The 18,674-nt window shown below is 40.5% G+C and overlaps 1 protein-coding gene across 1 annotated transcript in view; it reads right to left on the reverse strand.

Annotated features, from left to right (window-relative positions):
- GRIP1 (glutamate receptor interacting protein 1) overlaps positions 1-18,674 on the reverse strand; it is a 156,268-nt gene that overhangs the window by 45,342 nt on the left and 92,252 nt on the right. The window contains exons 9-10 of the mRNA XM_086739948.1: positions 4,924-5,071; positions 3,145-3,314 (exon numbers count right to left, since the gene is read on the reverse strand). Coding sequence (XP_086596074.1) covers positions 3,145-3,314; positions 4,924-5,071 — 318 coding nt within the window. The remainder of the gene's footprint in view (positions 1-3,144; positions 3,315-4,923; positions 5,072-18,674) is intronic.

An 18,674-nucleotide genomic window follows, 5' to 3' on the forward strand; every position in this document is an offset into this window, starting at 1 on the left:
TCTTTGGCCCACCAGCTGTATTACTTGTGTTTCTCTGCTCCCTCCTATACCTATAATGGCTGGAGACACATATGACCCCATGCTGGACTTTAAGAGTAGCCAAAAATCTTGACTATTTAGGTTGGACGCACATGTTGTGTTCACATCTTACTGCAAGAGACAAAATATGGGGGGAAAGGGCAGCCACTGCAGCATGCCCTGCACAGTGCCAGAAGAAAAGCTATCTTTTTGTTTCATTTCATATTACAGGAGTAATAATCAGCCAATTGTCTGAATATATTAACCTTCCTCTGACGTAAAAGCAATACCGGTCACTACAATGAGAAGTACATACCAGGGAAGGGAGAGGAAAAGGAGAGAACAGGGGCCCACCACATCCCCACAACCTTGTGAGGTGTTTGGGGCTTTGGAGGCCCCAGCCCTGCCAGACTTGGCCCTGCACCCCAGGCTGCAGTGCTCTGGGCCTGCATCCCTCCCTGAGAGCACCCCCACTGTACCCTGACATGTGTTTGAAAGAAAACAATTAATACAATTACATTTTTTTCTTTCCCCCTCCACAGATAACAAAGGTGAGGGTGGGGTGTGACACCAGTACCAGGAGTCGTCACCGGCCTGCCTGCACCTCAGGGTACCTCACCCACTGGCAACAGCAACCTCAGACACTTTGGAAAATCTCACGTCAGCCAAAGAAGTCCCAGAAACAGCACCAGTAGCCTGCTATGGCCATATGTATCTTACAGACTTATCATATCTTCTCAGATGAAACTGCCTTTTTGATTATGCGCACAGACAGCAAGATTTCCTAACTTTAACTACGGTGTAAAAATTAAAATCTGATAAGAACAATGTGGCCAGGTGGATTTTCATTACTTTCAAGTTGCTGTGAGCCTTGTTTAATTAAAAAGACTGTTTCCAGCAGGAAATTATCTGGTAGTCTTTGATTTTTCTTTTCTAATGTTTTATTTTCATGCTGAGAGTAGAGATAAAAATGTCCTACAAAGTGGGAAGGTACACAAATTCAGTTTGCTCAGCTTGTAGAAGGATAATCCCAATTCAACAAAAGTTCTGTAAAAGAAAATTCTATCGTGTGTAACTGTAGTAATTTAGAGGTAATTTGAGCTATTCCAACCCAGAGTTGTGTACAGTGAACATAAAACTAATGGGGCAGCAGGAGAAATGAGTGTTAGCAGCACAATGTAGGCAAAAATAGCACGAAAAAAATCTGATCATTTATAGTGTTCTCCATTTTATTTTAGGCCTAAATTTCCAATTTCTTTTATTTACTGACTTTCATGTCTATTTTAAATTCCTAACACGTTCTTGGAAGACCAATAATTGAGCTCAACAGATACATCCCTAATGACTCAGCTTATCCCAGACACATAAAGGGAGCTTTTCAGACTCTGCAGTATCTAGGCCATACTACACCTGATGAAAGGCTGTTTCCAAGAGGGTACTTCCTTCCATAAATCACGTTACATCTTGAATGGATCATTATATTGGAGTAGCACCACCTGGTGAGGGGCTGAGAAAGGCTGCAAACATCCTAGTTATTCTGCCTTATGTAAGAAAGCAACTTTACTACCTTAGGGAGATTTCTCCCCAAAAGGTGCACTTAGCTAGCTTTTTCAGATCCCCTTGATATAATTTTGAAACGGCCAGTTCTTAACTCTGGCATGGCAGGAGCATTGCTTTTTCTAAGCATCTACACTGGGTCAAGGTGACTAGCACATTAACAACATCCATTTCTTTTAAATGTTGGTTAAGAAACCAACTATTTGAAGCAATACAATCATCTATACAAATCTTTGGCCCTGGTACTCATCTTACCAAAATAAACAATCTTCAAAGGTTCTTTAACCAGCCAAAGATTGATCGTGTGACATCTCTGCTTCAAAAAAGGAAATATCTGTTTGCAATGTAGTGTCATAACTGAAAAGAATGGAAATATATTGCAAAATTTGGTCTCCATCTCATTTTACTTCTGCAGTATCACTCCCTGCTCCCTTGCCCCTTTAACTGGCTTAAGTAGAAGGCTGAAAGAGGTGTAGATGAATAATGGAAGAACATGGTATTGCAAGGCTTACTTTCTTCTCACCCTGGTCTTGGAGAAACTGGGGTCTCCTCAGTCTCTAGTTCAATATTCACTACTCTGACAAACTGAGTAGAGCACTGTTTATACAGGGACAGCCTGGATCTTAGATAAGTGCTGAAGAACATTTACCATTACTGACATTTCTAGGCGTCAGAAATCTTGTCTTGGTCTAAAGGAGGCAGAAGCACAGTATCACAGGCTCAGAAAACAGTACCACTGGTTTGTGCTGCAACACAGGTACTGGTTCTCTGTGCATTTGATAACCCTTGTTACTTCTTTGATGTCCATCAACATGCAATATTTTAGACTGAATTTATAAATACTGCGAATTAGCCACTTTCTCAGGACTAGCTAGAAGACAAGACAGGCAGCTCCCATCTTCAAATACTAAGGCATTTTATATATATTCGATTTGAAAATGGAAAGCCATTCTCTTCAAGCATGTTGGTATGAAATAAATATCACAGTGAAAAAGGGCTGAGATCTATGGAACTGTTTCCAAACAAACCCTTTTCATAAGCACTGACAATGAACCCATAAAGCAATCTCAGAAGTACTTTAAAAGATGATGGCAATAAATAATAATACCATTAGCAAGAGAAAATAGGGGGGGGTGAGGTATTTTAGGGGAGAACAGGTGTTACTAATGAAGTGGTCATAACAGACTATCAAGTCATTATACTGAAAAGAAGTTGGCTGTGGTCCTTCCTCCTCGATCTAAATTTAAGAAGCAATTTAGAGATTCATTTACTGAAGTACCTAGCTGCCCTGCAACGATTGCAACAGTAGAGTCAACAGGTGTCTTTACGTACAGGTGTGTAGAGCCATTTCTTAGTAAAACATTTCCCTCTATATCCATAGGAATCTCAGAGGGTATATTAAGGTTGAGAAAGTACAGAGCTTTTCAGAAACTGCAGAAGCATAACCAGGGGAGCTGAAACAACATTTACAGATGCAACTGCCATGATAACTTTCTTGACCATTGAGCAAGGGCAGGCAAAGTAAAACCAGAAAAAGAAAGGAGTATCTGTTGCTACAGATCCTCTTACCGTGCTCCGGGCCTTTCAGTGCTAGACGTGTCTGGTGGTGAGGAAGGATCTCAAGTTTGACATTATCCGCTGCATTAGCCAAAAACTGCGTTGCTTCTGCCAGCGTACAGTACTCCATGCTGGTGCCGTCAATGGACAGAATATGGTCTCCTACATGTAATGCACCACACCTACATAAAAGGGGAAAAACTCGGTATGATCAGGTATGCTTTTTGCTTGGAAAATGAGTTTTACTGCCTTCAGTATTGGTCATGACAACTATGAGCGTGTTTTTTTTTTTTTCGAGAGATTTGTGTTTTGTAGGCTTTGTCACTGGTCAGACTTTATATCAATTAGTACAAACCTTAAAAACAATTCAGTTAATACAGTGTATGCCAATATATCACTCACAGAACTGGAATGGGGTAGCTGACTATAAAAATAGGTGTGAATGGCAGCAGAATAAAATGAGAAGAGCTTAAGGAGACTCAAATAACTTGGTCACATATCCCTCACACAAGCACCCAGTTCATCATTTTTTGAGTTATAGTTCAAACATTTATTAGTACAAAAGCTGTAAATGATGATGAAAATATGCAGTAGTCAAACAAATAATGAAACCAGGGCTAGCATGGTGACTTGAGGAGTGGGGTGGGGAGGGGGCTATCTGCTAAATCTCGCTGCACTCAAAAGACTGGCTACTGGATGAGTTGAGAAATGCAAACACAGCAGTCAGCATCCCGACGTACCAGTCAAGTGGACAGCTCCTTTAATTGGTTACCCCCTGCGAAATGGGAAAAAACAGAGGGAGAAAATTAAAGCATCCTGCACCATTGAACTGGAGAACACCCCTGGATCAATGGCCGTCACTCTCAAAGTTTCTACTGTAGGGAAAAGCCCACAGAGGAGCTGTAGACTCACTGCTACAAGTGGGTGCTACCAAAAGCACCATTCTCAAAGAGGAGTTACAAGGTAGGGTGACTGGGGACATGCAGGAGGAATTTGCTGCTGAAACGTAATATTTAAGGATTTTTTAGATAGAGATATGTATATAGAAATATACTGTATATGTATAAACACATACACACACACACACGCACGCACCCCAGAAAAGATCCCACAGCTCTGTTAACAGAGGCTTAGACCGTTGGGTAAAAATACCTATCATTTTTTTAATGGTTTAAATGGTTTTATTTAAAGGTTTAAATGAAATGGAAAAACCACTGTAAAATAACTCCAAAATACAGAAGCCAGTCTTTCTAATACCTCAGTCATATTCTAAAATATCAATAAAAAAATCCAGACATAAGGAGTTCCATTTCACTATGCCACAAGAATGAGTGATATATCCTAAAAGAACATTTCAAGGTTGCAAAGCCTCAAAATTTACTTCCCTTGACAGCTGTTCTGTATTGTATGCTTACTTTAAGAATTCCAGTGGGTTATTTATGTTTTTAAATACTAATCTCTGCTGCAGCATTACATTTAATAGTCAGAGCAGACCTCTCAACTTCTGCGTTGCACAGTGCAGTCAGGCAGTCATATATTCCATGGGGGCTGGCTTATGTCACTGAATACTATGTGGATGAGCTAAAGTAAACAGTGCCCTGGAAGTCTGAAACTTGGCAGTATGGAACAATGATCTGACAAAGTGCTAATTTTAAGACCTAGCAAGCTTGAGACCATCTAGTTCAGTCACTTTTATCAAAAAAGGGAAGGGTTTCTTTAAAACCAAATCAAACGAAAGTAGAAATAAAATGGATGTATGGACCTGCAGTGTCAGCCTGCTGTCACACTCACCTGTCTGCAATACTCGCAGATTTTATTTTGTCTATGACAATGACCTGTTTGTTGCAACACATCGAGGTAGATAGCGCAACCCCAAGAGCAGCACCGGGAGTTTTGGCAACTTCAACTAGCAGTGGCCCAGACGCTGTTGCTACCGAATCTGTTAAAATTAGACAACAAAACATCAGTATTATAGCACTGTGGTACTTAAGCCATTTTCATATTTTCCCACATACAATCTCCACAGCTATTCTATTTCTGTAACCAGACAACATGCCACATAAAGAAATCCTGGAATAGCATCAGTTTAGGTGTCAAGAATCAGTTGTAACGTTGAAAACAATAAAAGCAAGAGGTGGCTTGTAAATCTGGGATGTTGGAAAGCTTCTGCGTGTGTCAGAATCAGAGATGGACCAGATTAGGGAACGAGGATGTGTTAGTGAATCACGCTCTTGCACAGCTAAGCTAAAAATCACCTGGAATTTAAAACAGGCATGCTTAACAAACAGAATTAATGAAAAAAAGTAGAAAATTATCTGGAAAAAAAAATTAACTGAGGTAAATAGGTTAGAGAAAGATGCTAAATTAATTTTAGAAAAGAAGGGGACGGTCTGTGGACAACAGCTATAAGTAATTAAATGAAGAAGGTGAAGGAAGGATCTACCAGAAATCCCTCACAAAAAGAAAGGACAATTTAGGAGCAAATGGAGAAACTGCAGGAGGCATGACAGCTATAAATAGTAGGAGTTAAAGCAAAATGCATGTGAGGAGGTCCAGAAGATTCTTGTAATATCCTGTCACTGGATAAAGTACTGCCTTGCAACAAGGCACAGAGAGTAAATGACCAACACTGAAACAAGAAAGCATAAAAACAGGAGGCAGCAACAGTCATGACTGATGACTGTGGGGAGGAACTATGCCCAAGAGAGACAAGTGCTATACAGAACAAAGAAAAAAGACAGCAGGCTGCTTCCTAAATGCCAAAACAAAGCAGGCAGTGATAAAGGTGAAGTACAATCTGGAGACTGCCTAAGAACTCCTTAATAACCGATATCTATCAATCAGCAACTGATCTCAGTGGGGTAAGACACAGTAAGCAAAGGTGTCCTTTAAGGACATAAAAAGACCAGGATAAAGAAAGTGTTATCAGAAGCCTTTGGATACAGTAAGCAAAGGTGTCCTTTAAGGACACAAAATAAAAAAACAGGATAAAAAAAAAGTGATATCAGAAGCCTTTGGAGGTGCTTACTATCAGAATAAGCCTAAAATGAATAAGCAAAGACTTATGCTCAAGCAAAGTTACCAAATGTCCTGCTAGCAAACAAGAGAGATTCATATTCAGAGAGCCTGCTGTAAAAATACCAGGAAAATGTTCCACTGAGATGTCTCTCAGAAGTCCCTGAGATTGAAGCTGTAAAAGAGCTGCAGCTGGGCTTCAAAGTATGGAGGAGAAGACAGATATATGATATCCCATGCAGTCTTAAATCTAGCAAATTAGTCCAAAATGTAATTCTGGCAGAGAGGAGAAAGGCTGTGAAACAGTGTATTATGGTAAAAAACTAACAAGCTGTATGATGGTACAAGAAATTGAATGAGAGCTTGATGAAGAGTACTCAGCTAGGGTGCTCTTCCTAGTTAGAGAGTAACGTAGCTAAAGTGAACATAGAAATGAAGTGAGAAAGGTGCTTTTATGGAATAACATACAATACCAGTAAACATCAGTTAATTATTATAGAACTCACTTTTGCCCTGAAATTATTTTTATATTCTTCTTGTCTTTTTTTCCAGTTGGAAACCTGAGGGTTTGAAAGGACCCATTAAATCAGAGTGATTCATTTTTGTGCCCAACTGGGACTCACTTTTTAAAAGCTGAACTTGCACAGGCACTACCAAAATAAGCTGCTTCACAAATCTGTACCAAACTTGAAATCGTGACCCAAAAGAAGAGAGTCCACCCAGTAACATTCCTGCCTGGAGCTTCAGGCACTGAATAGCTCTAAAACTCGATGAGCTGCCCTCAGCATGTACCTGTCTTTCTCTAGTAACTGAAGAAGGTTATGACAATCAAACTCCTGTCTTAGATGTCTTGGTTAAGGGTCTGAGCAAGGCAGGATTTACGCAATGACTTGCATACAGCCAAATAAGCACACACAGCAGAGCAGAACTTAAGAATTCCTGAGCTGAGAAACAATTATTTTCTTCTTGAATACTCCAGTGGTTTCTGGAGCTACTAACAAGCTCGTATTTACAAACATATGGGAAGAAGACTCAAACAATGTTTGTCATCAGTACGGTGACAAAGGTTTGAACTAACATCGATCCAGAAAATGGCAAAGCTCAGCTTGTTATTGGCAAGTTCTTTCTGTAATTGCCTTGAGGAGAGGAGAAGAAACTAAATGCAAATATCGGTTGAGAATGAGTAAATCTTTCAAGATGCTGCTCCAGAGTTACTTGACAAACACACGACCAGCTTATGCCCTAGCGTTATTTCCCAGGTGCCTGTTGAAATGCACTCGGAAGGCAAACCAAGGCAGACAGGATGAATAAATAAGATAACTACATTAGAGGAACCAGAAGGGAAGAAATGGAGTGTGTCTAACTGTGGAAAATAAACACAAGGAAGAGAAATCAGAAGGCAATAATCAAGCACACATTCCCTGACAGAGAAGGATTAGTTTATCATATTGAAGTTAAAGCATGGATATGAAAAATGAATCATACAGGTATAAATTATTCATGTGTGAAGATGTTTCAGTCATTAAGATATCTACACCGTGACTGAAGCACTTACACAGTATGTTGATTTATTGGCTATGTAATTACATAAGATATACTATACGCTCTAGATTTTTGATTTTGTTAATAATTTTTCTCACTTTTGAGGACTGCATCTCAATCAGTACAAGAGGCTTGATTAAAACCTCCCAGAGGAAGCAGCATTGCTTTCCGCATGCTAATGAATTTCTTTGGCTAGATAGCAGCATACCTTTTTTATTTGACAGCTTAAATCACTGGCAGCAAGGGTTTTTACTCTGAATATACTTTTATGATGTGTCAATATACTATATGATATATAAAAGTTTTGGATAAAATAAGCAGTGTCACCACCCTCCCTGACCTCAAAAGATAATCACAGATGATATTGAAAGTTGAAAAAAAAAATTTTAGCCTGATAAAGTGATCACATTACATGTGTTTCTTTATGTCCTTGTAAATGTATGTATCTGCTAATCCTTACCTATCCTCATGGCTTCTTGACTCCAGTTCAACAACCAGTGGGTGGCGGAGGACAGAAAAACTCTTTGGGATACCCACAATGGGGAAGCCAAAAAGTAAGCTGCTTGTATTAGGCAGCAGAGAATCTACATGTGAAATAGTACCTACAAATGCCTTAAAAATGAGAAAGCTTCAGTCATAGCTTGCAATCAATAATGACACTAAATCCACAGGAAAACAAACTTTATTAGTTTATGATGCTTTTTTTTTTCTTTTCCTTCCCAAAGCCTTCTTGTACTTAAAGCTGTGAAGTGCTGTCATACTGTGAGCTTGTTCCTGTAGAACGCTGAGCTCTGTTGTTACTATTTGTGCTCTGCAGCTTCTCACTTCTCTAACTGGAAGATTTTGGGTCCTTTCTTTTTTTTTTTTTCAGAAGTCATGGCGACACAAGGTACAAATAATTTTTTTTTGAGCAGCTGAGAAGATCCAGACAAGGAGGAAGGATGTCAAAACAGATTTTGACCTTAAAGAGTCAGCTGAACCAATTGAAACACACAGCTCCACAAGACTGCTATTGATCTTGCCTGGATGCTGCTCTATCTTCTCGCAACAATGTGAGTGACAAACAAGCGGATACCTTACTACCTCACACTAATTTTTCTCTCACTGAGCTTCTTCCCTATTAGGCATCCACAGGCTAAAAATGTTTTCACCTTAAAAATGTATATAGCAGGTCCATCTATCCTTCTCTGTTGTTGTTGTGATTCTCTAACTGTAACAAGTAAAAAAAAAAATACAGCAAGTCTGCGCCAGTTCAGATCAGTAAATAAATGCATAGTTCCTCAAACCTTGCAATTCTCCCAATGCAAAGTTTTAATGCTTCTGTAGCAACGCTTTCACAGATCTAAATGTGTCTCACTCCTGTCAAACTAGAGGACAGTATTTCACAGAAATAATTTTTCTTGGTCAAAAAAAAAGTGCTCTCCTGCTCCTCACGTATTTCTTTGTTCCCTTCATATGAAATCTCTGCAGCCCACAGATAGCAAGTAGAGTAATCTCTCCCTCAGGTAGCAGCTTTCTTCTGTTCATTCAGTTGTTGTCAGTACACCTGCTTCTTTACCTTCTCTCTTTTTCTGAAACTCTAATTTTTATACCCAGTGCCTGTGTGCCTCATGCTCAGACCAGTCAAGAAAGCACAGTGTTAATTAGAACAATGGGACACTCAGAGTATATTTTCAGAGCAGTAAGCCTCACTAAGCTCAGGTCATATGGCACCTGGATATCTTTCTATAACCCTTCTAAAAGGAAAAACCACTCCTAACCCTAAAGCACAATTTCCAGTACCAATATCCAAAGACTGGACCAGTAGCTGGGTGAATCACAGTGGTACATTTTAGCGAAGTTAAGGAAGATTACTGAGAACTGGAAAAAATCTGAAACGTCTGACACTCTCTCCTTTAAGAGCAAAAAGTTGGAACATTTACAGCCAACCAGTTTAAAGAAATCAGGTTGAATCCCCTCCATCGCTCCCAAATGCCCTACACTTTATTCTTGCTTTCCTGTACTCTCTCTGTGCTCTTTTTTTTTAATTAACAAAAATCAATTATTCTTTTCCAGCACCTGCTGAGCAATCATACATGCTACAGCTCTGATGTACCTGGAACAGTCATTGATTGTTCCCCAAGGAACCTGTTGAGTAAACTCTCATTGAAGGACCCTCACAAGTCCTTAAATGCAGAAATGCACCACCATTTCCTTGAACTTGCTTTCTTTAACAAAAATAGAACAGAATGTAGGGGGGTGCGTGTATTTACGTATGTGAGCCTGTGCAAGTTACAGAAAGGGTCCAATACAAAACACGCTGTTGTAGTTGGTTCTTACTTAGAAAGGCTGAGAGAACCAACACGCCATCGTCAGCACGCAGTGCACAAGTAGAAGGTACTTTGAAACTGCAGTGAGTCTGGTGTGTAAGGTACAGAAAGGGATGACAGCAGTCCCAGCTCCTGCAGCCAAATCTGGGCCTTTATTTGCCATATCTCAGTCTCAACGGAGTATTTATAGAATAATCGATGGTGGGGAATGCACAGCAAGTGTAGTTGTGTCAGTTCATTCAGAATCAGTGTGTTAGGGATTAGCATCCCTGCTTTCTGTATTAAGTAGCAGGAGTTGAAATGTTAAACTTTTTTTTTTTTTTAACAGAAATAGCTCAACATTTCAGGTGTCAGACACACCAGAGGTTTATTACCAGGACCTTTGAGTATTTGCCATTCATTTGGAAAGCTAGATTGCTGAAATGCAAAAATCAATTGATACTTTTCTTACAGGCCACTTAAAATCCATGGCCAGTTGTACAAATTTGAGCTCAGGTAACCAACCCAAAGAACAGGCAGAACTTCTAACAGACTGAATGAATTTTGTTTCCAAGACCTGTGGCTTTAGCAGTGACATTCTCCATACAGACCATTTTGCAAGGCCCTTTACAGCAATTCTCAGCTGACAGTGGAGCAACATAAAAGCACTCAGGGATTCTGTCTGCATTCACATCCACTTTTCTTCATTAATCAACAGACTATTCGTTACTGTCAAACAAAAAAGTATCTTAAACTGCACTTAATGAATCTTGTAATCTTCCATGTGGTTTCCTTATTGTATTTTTAAGGACTATTAAAAAAATTATATTTAAAATATATTTAATATTTTTTTTTAAACCACCCAGAAAGAACACTCTTTGTGTCCATTAAGATGCTGTCTCTGTAAGACCGATACACTTGAAATTGTCCCAGATCCTCACAGTCCAGTGGCAAGACCATATCCCTATCTGTGATAGCAAGACTCATAATCCTCTATCGTACCATGGCTCCGCTATTTCCCTCCTCATATTTCCCTGAGACTGCCCTAGCGATGGGTGGTCGACCTCCTCCAATTGTCTGCCCTTTCCACAGTCTCCAGCAAAACAAGAGCCAAACTCAGAAATCTGCAACAGAAAGATTTGCTGGGAGTGGGGAAGCTTTTCTCCACCTTTCTCCTTCCTCTGTGCTTCTCTCCAGTAACACCTTTTTTCTTCCTTCCCCAGGTTTGTAGTTCACCAGGTCACAGATGCACAGAGATGAAAAGTCCCACTTTTGGCACTGTTTTTCAACTACATCCTAAAACATTGCTTAGGCTACCTTGCTAGCAGTTTAAATTTCCTTTGTAGGGGCATTTTCATTGCCTCATATTTAACATCAACTAGATGATTAGCTAACACAGAGCTGCCTGATGGTTATTTAAGTACTAAATTTTGGGGGTGGAAGGCGGCTTATTTATGTAATACCCCTTCCTTGTACTCCAAAGAGAATTTGATCTCAACAAATCCCTAATCTCCATTTTGCAAAGAAGGTAATAGTATTTACATATTTTTAAAGATGATCTAATTAAGAAATTGAGATTGGGATCATGGGTTAATGGTTTCAAAAGGGAAAGTAGTGCCAAGGAAGAGAGGCAGGAATAAGACTCCTGCAGTGTCTAAAGGGCACAGGAACAACATTCAAGATGCCCTACAGCTGCGTAGAGCCATTATCACTCACTCAGAGCAATATTATTTGAGTCCTCATACTTCTGTGACTGTAAAGGTCATAAGTGAACCACACACAGGACACTGATGCCCAGTACTGGCCTTGGTATTTTGTTCTACTAACATTGCATAATGTTTGCACCCTGGTTTTGTCCATGCTTCACTTAACACAGTAACCTTCTTTCATCTTGGATCTTATGGGAAAACTACAATCAATGCCAGCTAGCAAGCTCTGATAATGATTTCTGAAAAGTTAAAAGTCATTGACAGTGTTTCCAATTCTCCCCTCAGAGCTAGAAGACAAAAAATATTGATAAGCTTAATCACATGTGAGACTTTATCATAAAATATATTCTGGAATGGAGTAAGCTGGCATTATATATTGCAAGCAATATCTGGGAAGAGAGGGTGGTAGTTTCTTTAATAATAAAGCAACTATTTAAAAATTAAATGTTTTTCTTTTTCAAAGGGTCACTGGTAGTCTCCGTCGCCAACCTTATAACCTACCATAAAATATGTGTGCTCCTAGTGTTCCCTTGATTATGGACTATCTATGTGTTTCAGGCAGGCTGCAGAGAGAGCAACAGTTGTTCTAATTTTAGTCATCTCAGCTAGAATTAGAGGCAAAACCAGTACTAAAAAAATATATAAAATAGTGTCTTTTTCCTTGTTGCCAGAAATAGCATGGCAGTGGAGCTGCACAGCTACCAACTGAAAGAAGGCTCACAAAGTCCTCAGGAAAATATGAAATTGCTGCTAAGGAAAAAAAGCCACCAAAGGCATTTTACACTCTCTCACCTTTACAATAATCCGATTTAAAAAATGAAAAATAGGAATAATTTCAAAAGGATGCCAGGAGAATGAGTGACAGTGAAACCAGAGGGACCTCTCAACCTCAGAATGTAAAATGGAGACATTATTCTCTAAATGAATGTGCCACCTATCTCCTCCCCTATACACAAGCAATTTCATATTCTCATCAACTGACTGGCACAGTCTTTCCATTTTCCTCTTCTCGTGTAATTCTTGCAGTTCATTTATATGCCTCTAATTCAGCCAAGTTCTTCAAATCAAATCTTAGGACCTGCCTTTACCTAATGTCATACTTTGGAACCTTAGCCCCATCAGCCTCCCCAGCTCAGAAACATCTGCTAACCAGCTGAAGAACCACTGCTGCCTTCAAAGTGCTCACACGAGTGTGGGTGAGGATGTACTCAAAATCTGCTTGTGGACTCTCTTTCTCAGACTTTCTCTCATGTTCAGACCACAAAAGCCTGCCTAAACCCCTTTCACTTAAAAGACTTTCCCCAATTCTTAGGAGACTCCTTCATCCTACTAACTCTGTTTCACGCTCATGTTTCATTTTTGCTAGGTCCCTCCTCTGCTCAAAAGCTGCACTGAATATCAATCTCTTCATTCATCTGTATCTTTCTTTTTGTATCCCCTGTTAATTTAAAACCCAATTTCTCTGTTGCTGAGTTTACAACAGATGGGGGACATGGTGGATGTAGCCTGTATAGAAGATCCTGGATCTGCCTCTTTGAAGCTAGTCTGAACATATTTTAAATAAGCCCAGGCTCTGCAATTTCTTTCCTTTGTTACCTGAAGAATGAATACTACATAGAAAATTCAGATGGCACTTAAAGAACTACCGAAAATTCAGATCTTCCCCCTGATGGCAGCATATTATTTTCACAAATTTGGAGCCTATACATACACACTTACGGTTGGTTTTGCAACCTGGGCCTCAAACACCACCTTTCTATTGAAGGATGACACCTGAAAACCACCCTGAAACACTCTATAGCATTAAGTTGATTGTGAAATGTTTGAGAAGTCAGCAGCAATGGAATTCTGCCTCCATTTCATTCTAGAAGTGGAACTCACAAATAATTACTTTTAAAAACTATCTCCTAAAACAACAAAGGCCCTCAAACCAGAGCAGTCCTCTTGCTGACACCCTCCAATACAAAACACCATTTTCTTAATTGCACAAAGCATAAAGTCACAGAACCATCAAATTATAGAATGGTTGGGGTTTGAAGATCATCTAGTCCAACCCCCTGCCATGGACAGGGACATCTTTCATCAGATCAGGTTGCTCAAAGCCCCATCCAACCTGACCTGGGATGCTTTCAATGATGGGGCAACCACAGCTTCTCTGAGCAACCTGACAGATAGATACATACGTACAAAAGAGCTTCTCATAATTATTTTTTCTTGCAAGTAGGATAGAAAATAAAATACACAAGAACTTTGATTTCTTCAAAACACTCCAGGTCTTGCACGATTCTGTACCTGACGAATTACAACAAATAGAACAAATAAGGACAACACAACGTGCATCTCTGCCTGCAAATAAAGGCACAGATGGTGTGTCCAATTCTACATCTGCCAGTCTTAAAAGTATACCTGTAAGTAAATACTGCTATAGATAATATAAAGTGCTGCAGGACTCATCAATTCTGTCTATTTGCCATAATGACTCTAAGCTTCCATCTGTTGTGGTTTAACCCCATACAGCAACTAAGCACCACACAGCCGCTCGCTCACTGCCCCTGCAGCGGGATGGGGGGAAGAGAACTGAAAGAGTAAAAGTGAGAAAACTCATGAGTTGAGATAAGTTGATAATAATTGAAATAAAATAAAATTGTAATGAAAAGGAAAATAACAAAGAGACAGAAATAAAACCTAGGAAAGACAAGAGAGGCGAATAAAAACGAGTGCTCACCACCAATCGATGCCCACCCAGTCCCTAGACAGCAGGCCCCAAGCCAACCTTCCTCCTAATTTTGTGGCTGAGCATGATGTCATATGGTATTGTAGTATCCCTTTGGTCAGTTGGGTTCAGCTGTCACAGCTGTGTCCCCTCCCAACTTCTTGTGCATCCCAGCCTGCTCACTGGTGGGGTGGTACGAGGAACAGAAAAGGCTTTGAGTCTGTGTAAGCACAGCTCAGCAATAACTAAAACATCCCTGTATTATCAACACTGTTTCCAGCACAAATCCAAAAGATAGCCCCATATCAGCTACTATGAATAAAATTAACTCTACCCCAGCCAAAACCAGCACACCATCGAACGTGAACAGTAGTAAGTAGAGCAGGACTGGATTCTATTCAAAAGCTTACAGAGCACAAAGCCCCTTGCTGCTAGCACTTGACAGATGGGAACAAACACTGCAAACACTCAAACTTTGTGTCGAGCTGACAGATCCCATCTGCCCAGGGCTCTACCAGGATAATGACATCTTAGATTATCCCAAAAGCTTCAGAGCAAAGGTGTGCCCTGGATATTTTGGACATCTTGGTAAGAGAGCTGACATGCACATGAAACAGTTATGGCAAATAAAGACATGTCAATGCTGTGGTTGTGAGATACCTGAGCTGTCCCTATCTACCCACCACTGTGGTGGAGCTGAAGTCCTAAAAGCAGAAGCCCTAGAAGGAGCAGAGCCACATGAGTGAGATGCTGGGCCTGTGACAGCCTGCTTCTCACCAGGGTGGCTGACCCAAATGCTGCCCCACTCCCATGTGGCTGGGCTGCTTGGCAGACAGCCAGCTGAACAAGAGCCAGCAGCATGCCCAGGTAGCCAAGAAGGCCAACAGCATCCTGGCTTGTATCAGGAACAGTGTGGTCAGCAGGAGTAGAGAAGAGATTGTGCCCCTGTACTCGGCACTGGTGAGGCCGCACCTTGAGTACTGTGTGCAGTTTTGGGCCCCTCAGTACAAGAAGGACACTGAGTTGCTGGAGCATGTCCAGAGAAGGGCAACAAAGCTGGTGAGGGGTCTGAAGAACAAGTCTTATGAGGAGTAGCTGAGAGAACTGGGGTTGTTTAGTGTGGAGAAGAGGAGGCTGAGGGAAGACCTCATTGCTCTCTACAACTACCTGAAAGGTTGTAGGGAGGCGGGTGTTGGTCTCTTCTCCCAAGTAACTTGTGATAGGACAAGAGGAAATGGCCTCAAGTCATGGCAGGGAAGGTTTAGGTTGGATATTAGGAAACACTTCTTTACTGAAAGAGTCATCAGGTACTGGAACAGGCTGCCCAAGGAAATGGTGGAGTCACCAACCCTGGAGGTGTTCAAAGAACATGCAGATGTGTCACTTCAGGACATGGTTTAGTAGGCATGGTGGCATTAGGTTGATGGTTGGACTTTATGATCTTGGAGGTCTTTTCCAACCTTAGAGATTCCATGCCTCTATGACTAGACCTTGCTCAAGGGTCCATTTGCATACATTAGTGACCTCTGCACACAAGCTAAGCACAAGCCGTGCCTCGGGAAACTGAATTGGGATGTGCCTCTGCTAACACTGAAATAACAGGACTTCGTTTGGTTGAACAGGCAGGAGATTTCAGACTAGTCTAAAACACTACTAGTCTAAAACAGCTTATTAGGTGACTATAAACCAGAAGAAAAGAAAAAATAAAGTAAACTCTACATCATTGTTCCTAACAGAGAATATTAATTTCTGGTGCTACAAGTTTGTACTATCAGAACCACTATTTTTCGAAAAAACTTTGGTCTCTTTTCAATAAACTAAGACAGCACAGCTGTCTTATAAATAATTGGTGCATTGGCACAGCCACGGTATAAAATGCTACCACACAGACAGTCGAGTCAGAGCTCTGACCTTGATATTTATGCACTGAGGAGCAGAGCGAGAGTTCCGCAGCTCTCAGGGGCTGCACAGGGTACTTTGCCATTCAATGCCAAACACTCATGAAATGAAACTTTGGTAAAATGAGTCAGAAAACAAGTTTATTAACTGTCCTCTCTTTCTGCTTAGGTATTGCCTCAGCAGCAGTTCAATAAAAACATTTCAAAGAAACAGAAAGTAATTTGGGTAAATTGCTCTCAAATCCAACATAGAAGCCACGGTTCTGAACATAAGCTTTTTTGATCCCATGTTGCAAAAATAATACAAGATTGCTTACCTGTTGTCTGTGTATTTCCAACTTTCCCCTTCCCAGTGGTGCTTGTTCCCAGCAATACAGAGACAGGACTACTGGGACTATTCACACATTAAAAGTAAAAGAAGGTCTCCATATCCCCTGTTCTCCGCAGCGTACATTTCCAGCAAAAACAATTCCCCACATTTCCCCAAATCCCAACCGAGAAATAACCTCTAGAAACCCAAGCATCCCATAACTGACAGAGTCCCAGCAATGAGAAGTGCACTCTTTCATCTGCTTCCTCAGCAGGCTGCCTGCCAGCTTGCTGCCAGGGTCACCACTGGCAAGGTTCCTATGCGGCTCCTCTTTTGCTGCGGGATGAGCCATTTACCTCCTGCCAGAGCAGCTCCTGCTGCCAGGCTCGAAGGGACTCCAGGTCCTCTCATGCCCCGTCTGATGACTTTTTTCTTTTTGAAGATGTTCCAGTGCTCATAAGGTGCTCATAAGATTTGTAATTCATTAATTCAGTGATTACTGAATTTGTGTAAAGGAGAAACTGTGTTTCTTTTTCTTTTTTTTTTTTCAAACAGTGAAATAAAATACACCCAAATTTACCTAAGCTGTAAAGCCCTTGAAAAATTAGAGGTCATGGTGCTCACTCAGAAGCATTCACACTGCTGAGCTATTCCATTCACACTGCTGAGCTGACCATAACAGACAGACTGTGCTTATGCAAATTGTAAAAACCCAAGTGAATTAGGAGTTGATTAAACTCAGCAGAACATCAATATATATCATTATAAACATACATGCCCATAAAAAAAAAAGCTCAGAAGTGTCTGTTTACAAACAGAATGTCATTAAAAGGAAAATATTATGGTCACCATGTGGACACAAAGCACTTGAAACTTAATGAACCTCAGAATGAATATTGCCTGGATGAACTTATTTTTACCTCCCTTCTTTAATTAAATAATCACATATTCTTCTTCAAGAGCCTCATGCAGAAGGTATAGAGCGACTATTTAATGAGTAACAACACTTCTCCCTTTTTTTTCTATGCTCATGCCTTAATTACTAAACAGTGTTCTCATCCTTCTCTGAGCCTACGTGGCGGGGGAGAGCTATGGTCCAGCCTCTGAATATTCATTACAGCACACGTTTATTAATGATTTTCTGTTATTACCACCCTTCAGAGCAAAAGCATGGTGTTTTCCCCACTGTATAGATAAACAAATGAGGATCAAAGAAATGAAGGTCGAAAGCATCCACTATACTGGAGAGGCCGATCTGAGACACCTACGCTGGGATTCACTGCACCAAAATGCAGGCATCTCTGAGGAAACCTGAAGTAGCTACACTTGAGCTAGAGGCTTAAACTCCCTCTACAACCATCAAAGAAAACTGGCATTTAAAAAAATGTGTTTTACCTGTCCTACTTTAGCCATCTACATCAAGATGAGACAAGCTATTCCTTAGAACATTTCTCTCACTTGACCAGATCACTTAGTATTAAGCAGCAAGTGACTTATGAAGGAAAAATGTATGCAGTCATTCCAATTAAAATCTATATCATAACACATATGCTCCAAGGCATCTGAATAAGGCTGCATGGGCATCCTTAATTTTTGCATTTCCCATCCCCAAAGAGCTGAACTGAAAGGAACTTTGCGAAGACAAGAAAAAACATTCCCCAGCATACACAAAATCTTTTGGAAAAGCCATCACAAAACAATGCTTCTCCTAAGCACATTGAGCCGTATCCTTTCAAAGACTTCCAAATGTAGCTAAGTCTGGGTGGATTTGCACTGGGATAAGCAGAAGAAACTTTCCTGAAAATTACTTTCTCTTCCTCAACCAGTATCTACTGCACTGCATGTCCATCTTCCAGTGCTTCAAAAAGACACATCTTCACAACGAAAAGAATCTCCAACTTTCTGATGATAGGAAAAACAACTTTCTCTAAACTTATTCCTGGAAATGGCAGAACAATTTTGCCTGAAAATGCTTAAAAAAAAAAAGGAGACTTAGGCAGTTACCAGGGGGAAGGTCGAAGGCGGCCACAAGAAAAATCTTAGTGTAAACTGCTAAAGTTTTCACTG

This window comes from Chlamydotis macqueenii, chromosome 1, assembly GCF_036417535.1.
Source record: "Chlamydotis macqueenii isolate bChlMac1 chromosome 1, bChlMac1.mat, whole genome shotgun sequence".
NCBI classification, from domain to species: domain Eukaryota; kingdom Metazoa; phylum Chordata; class Aves; order Otidiformes; family Otididae; genus Chlamydotis; species Chlamydotis macqueenii.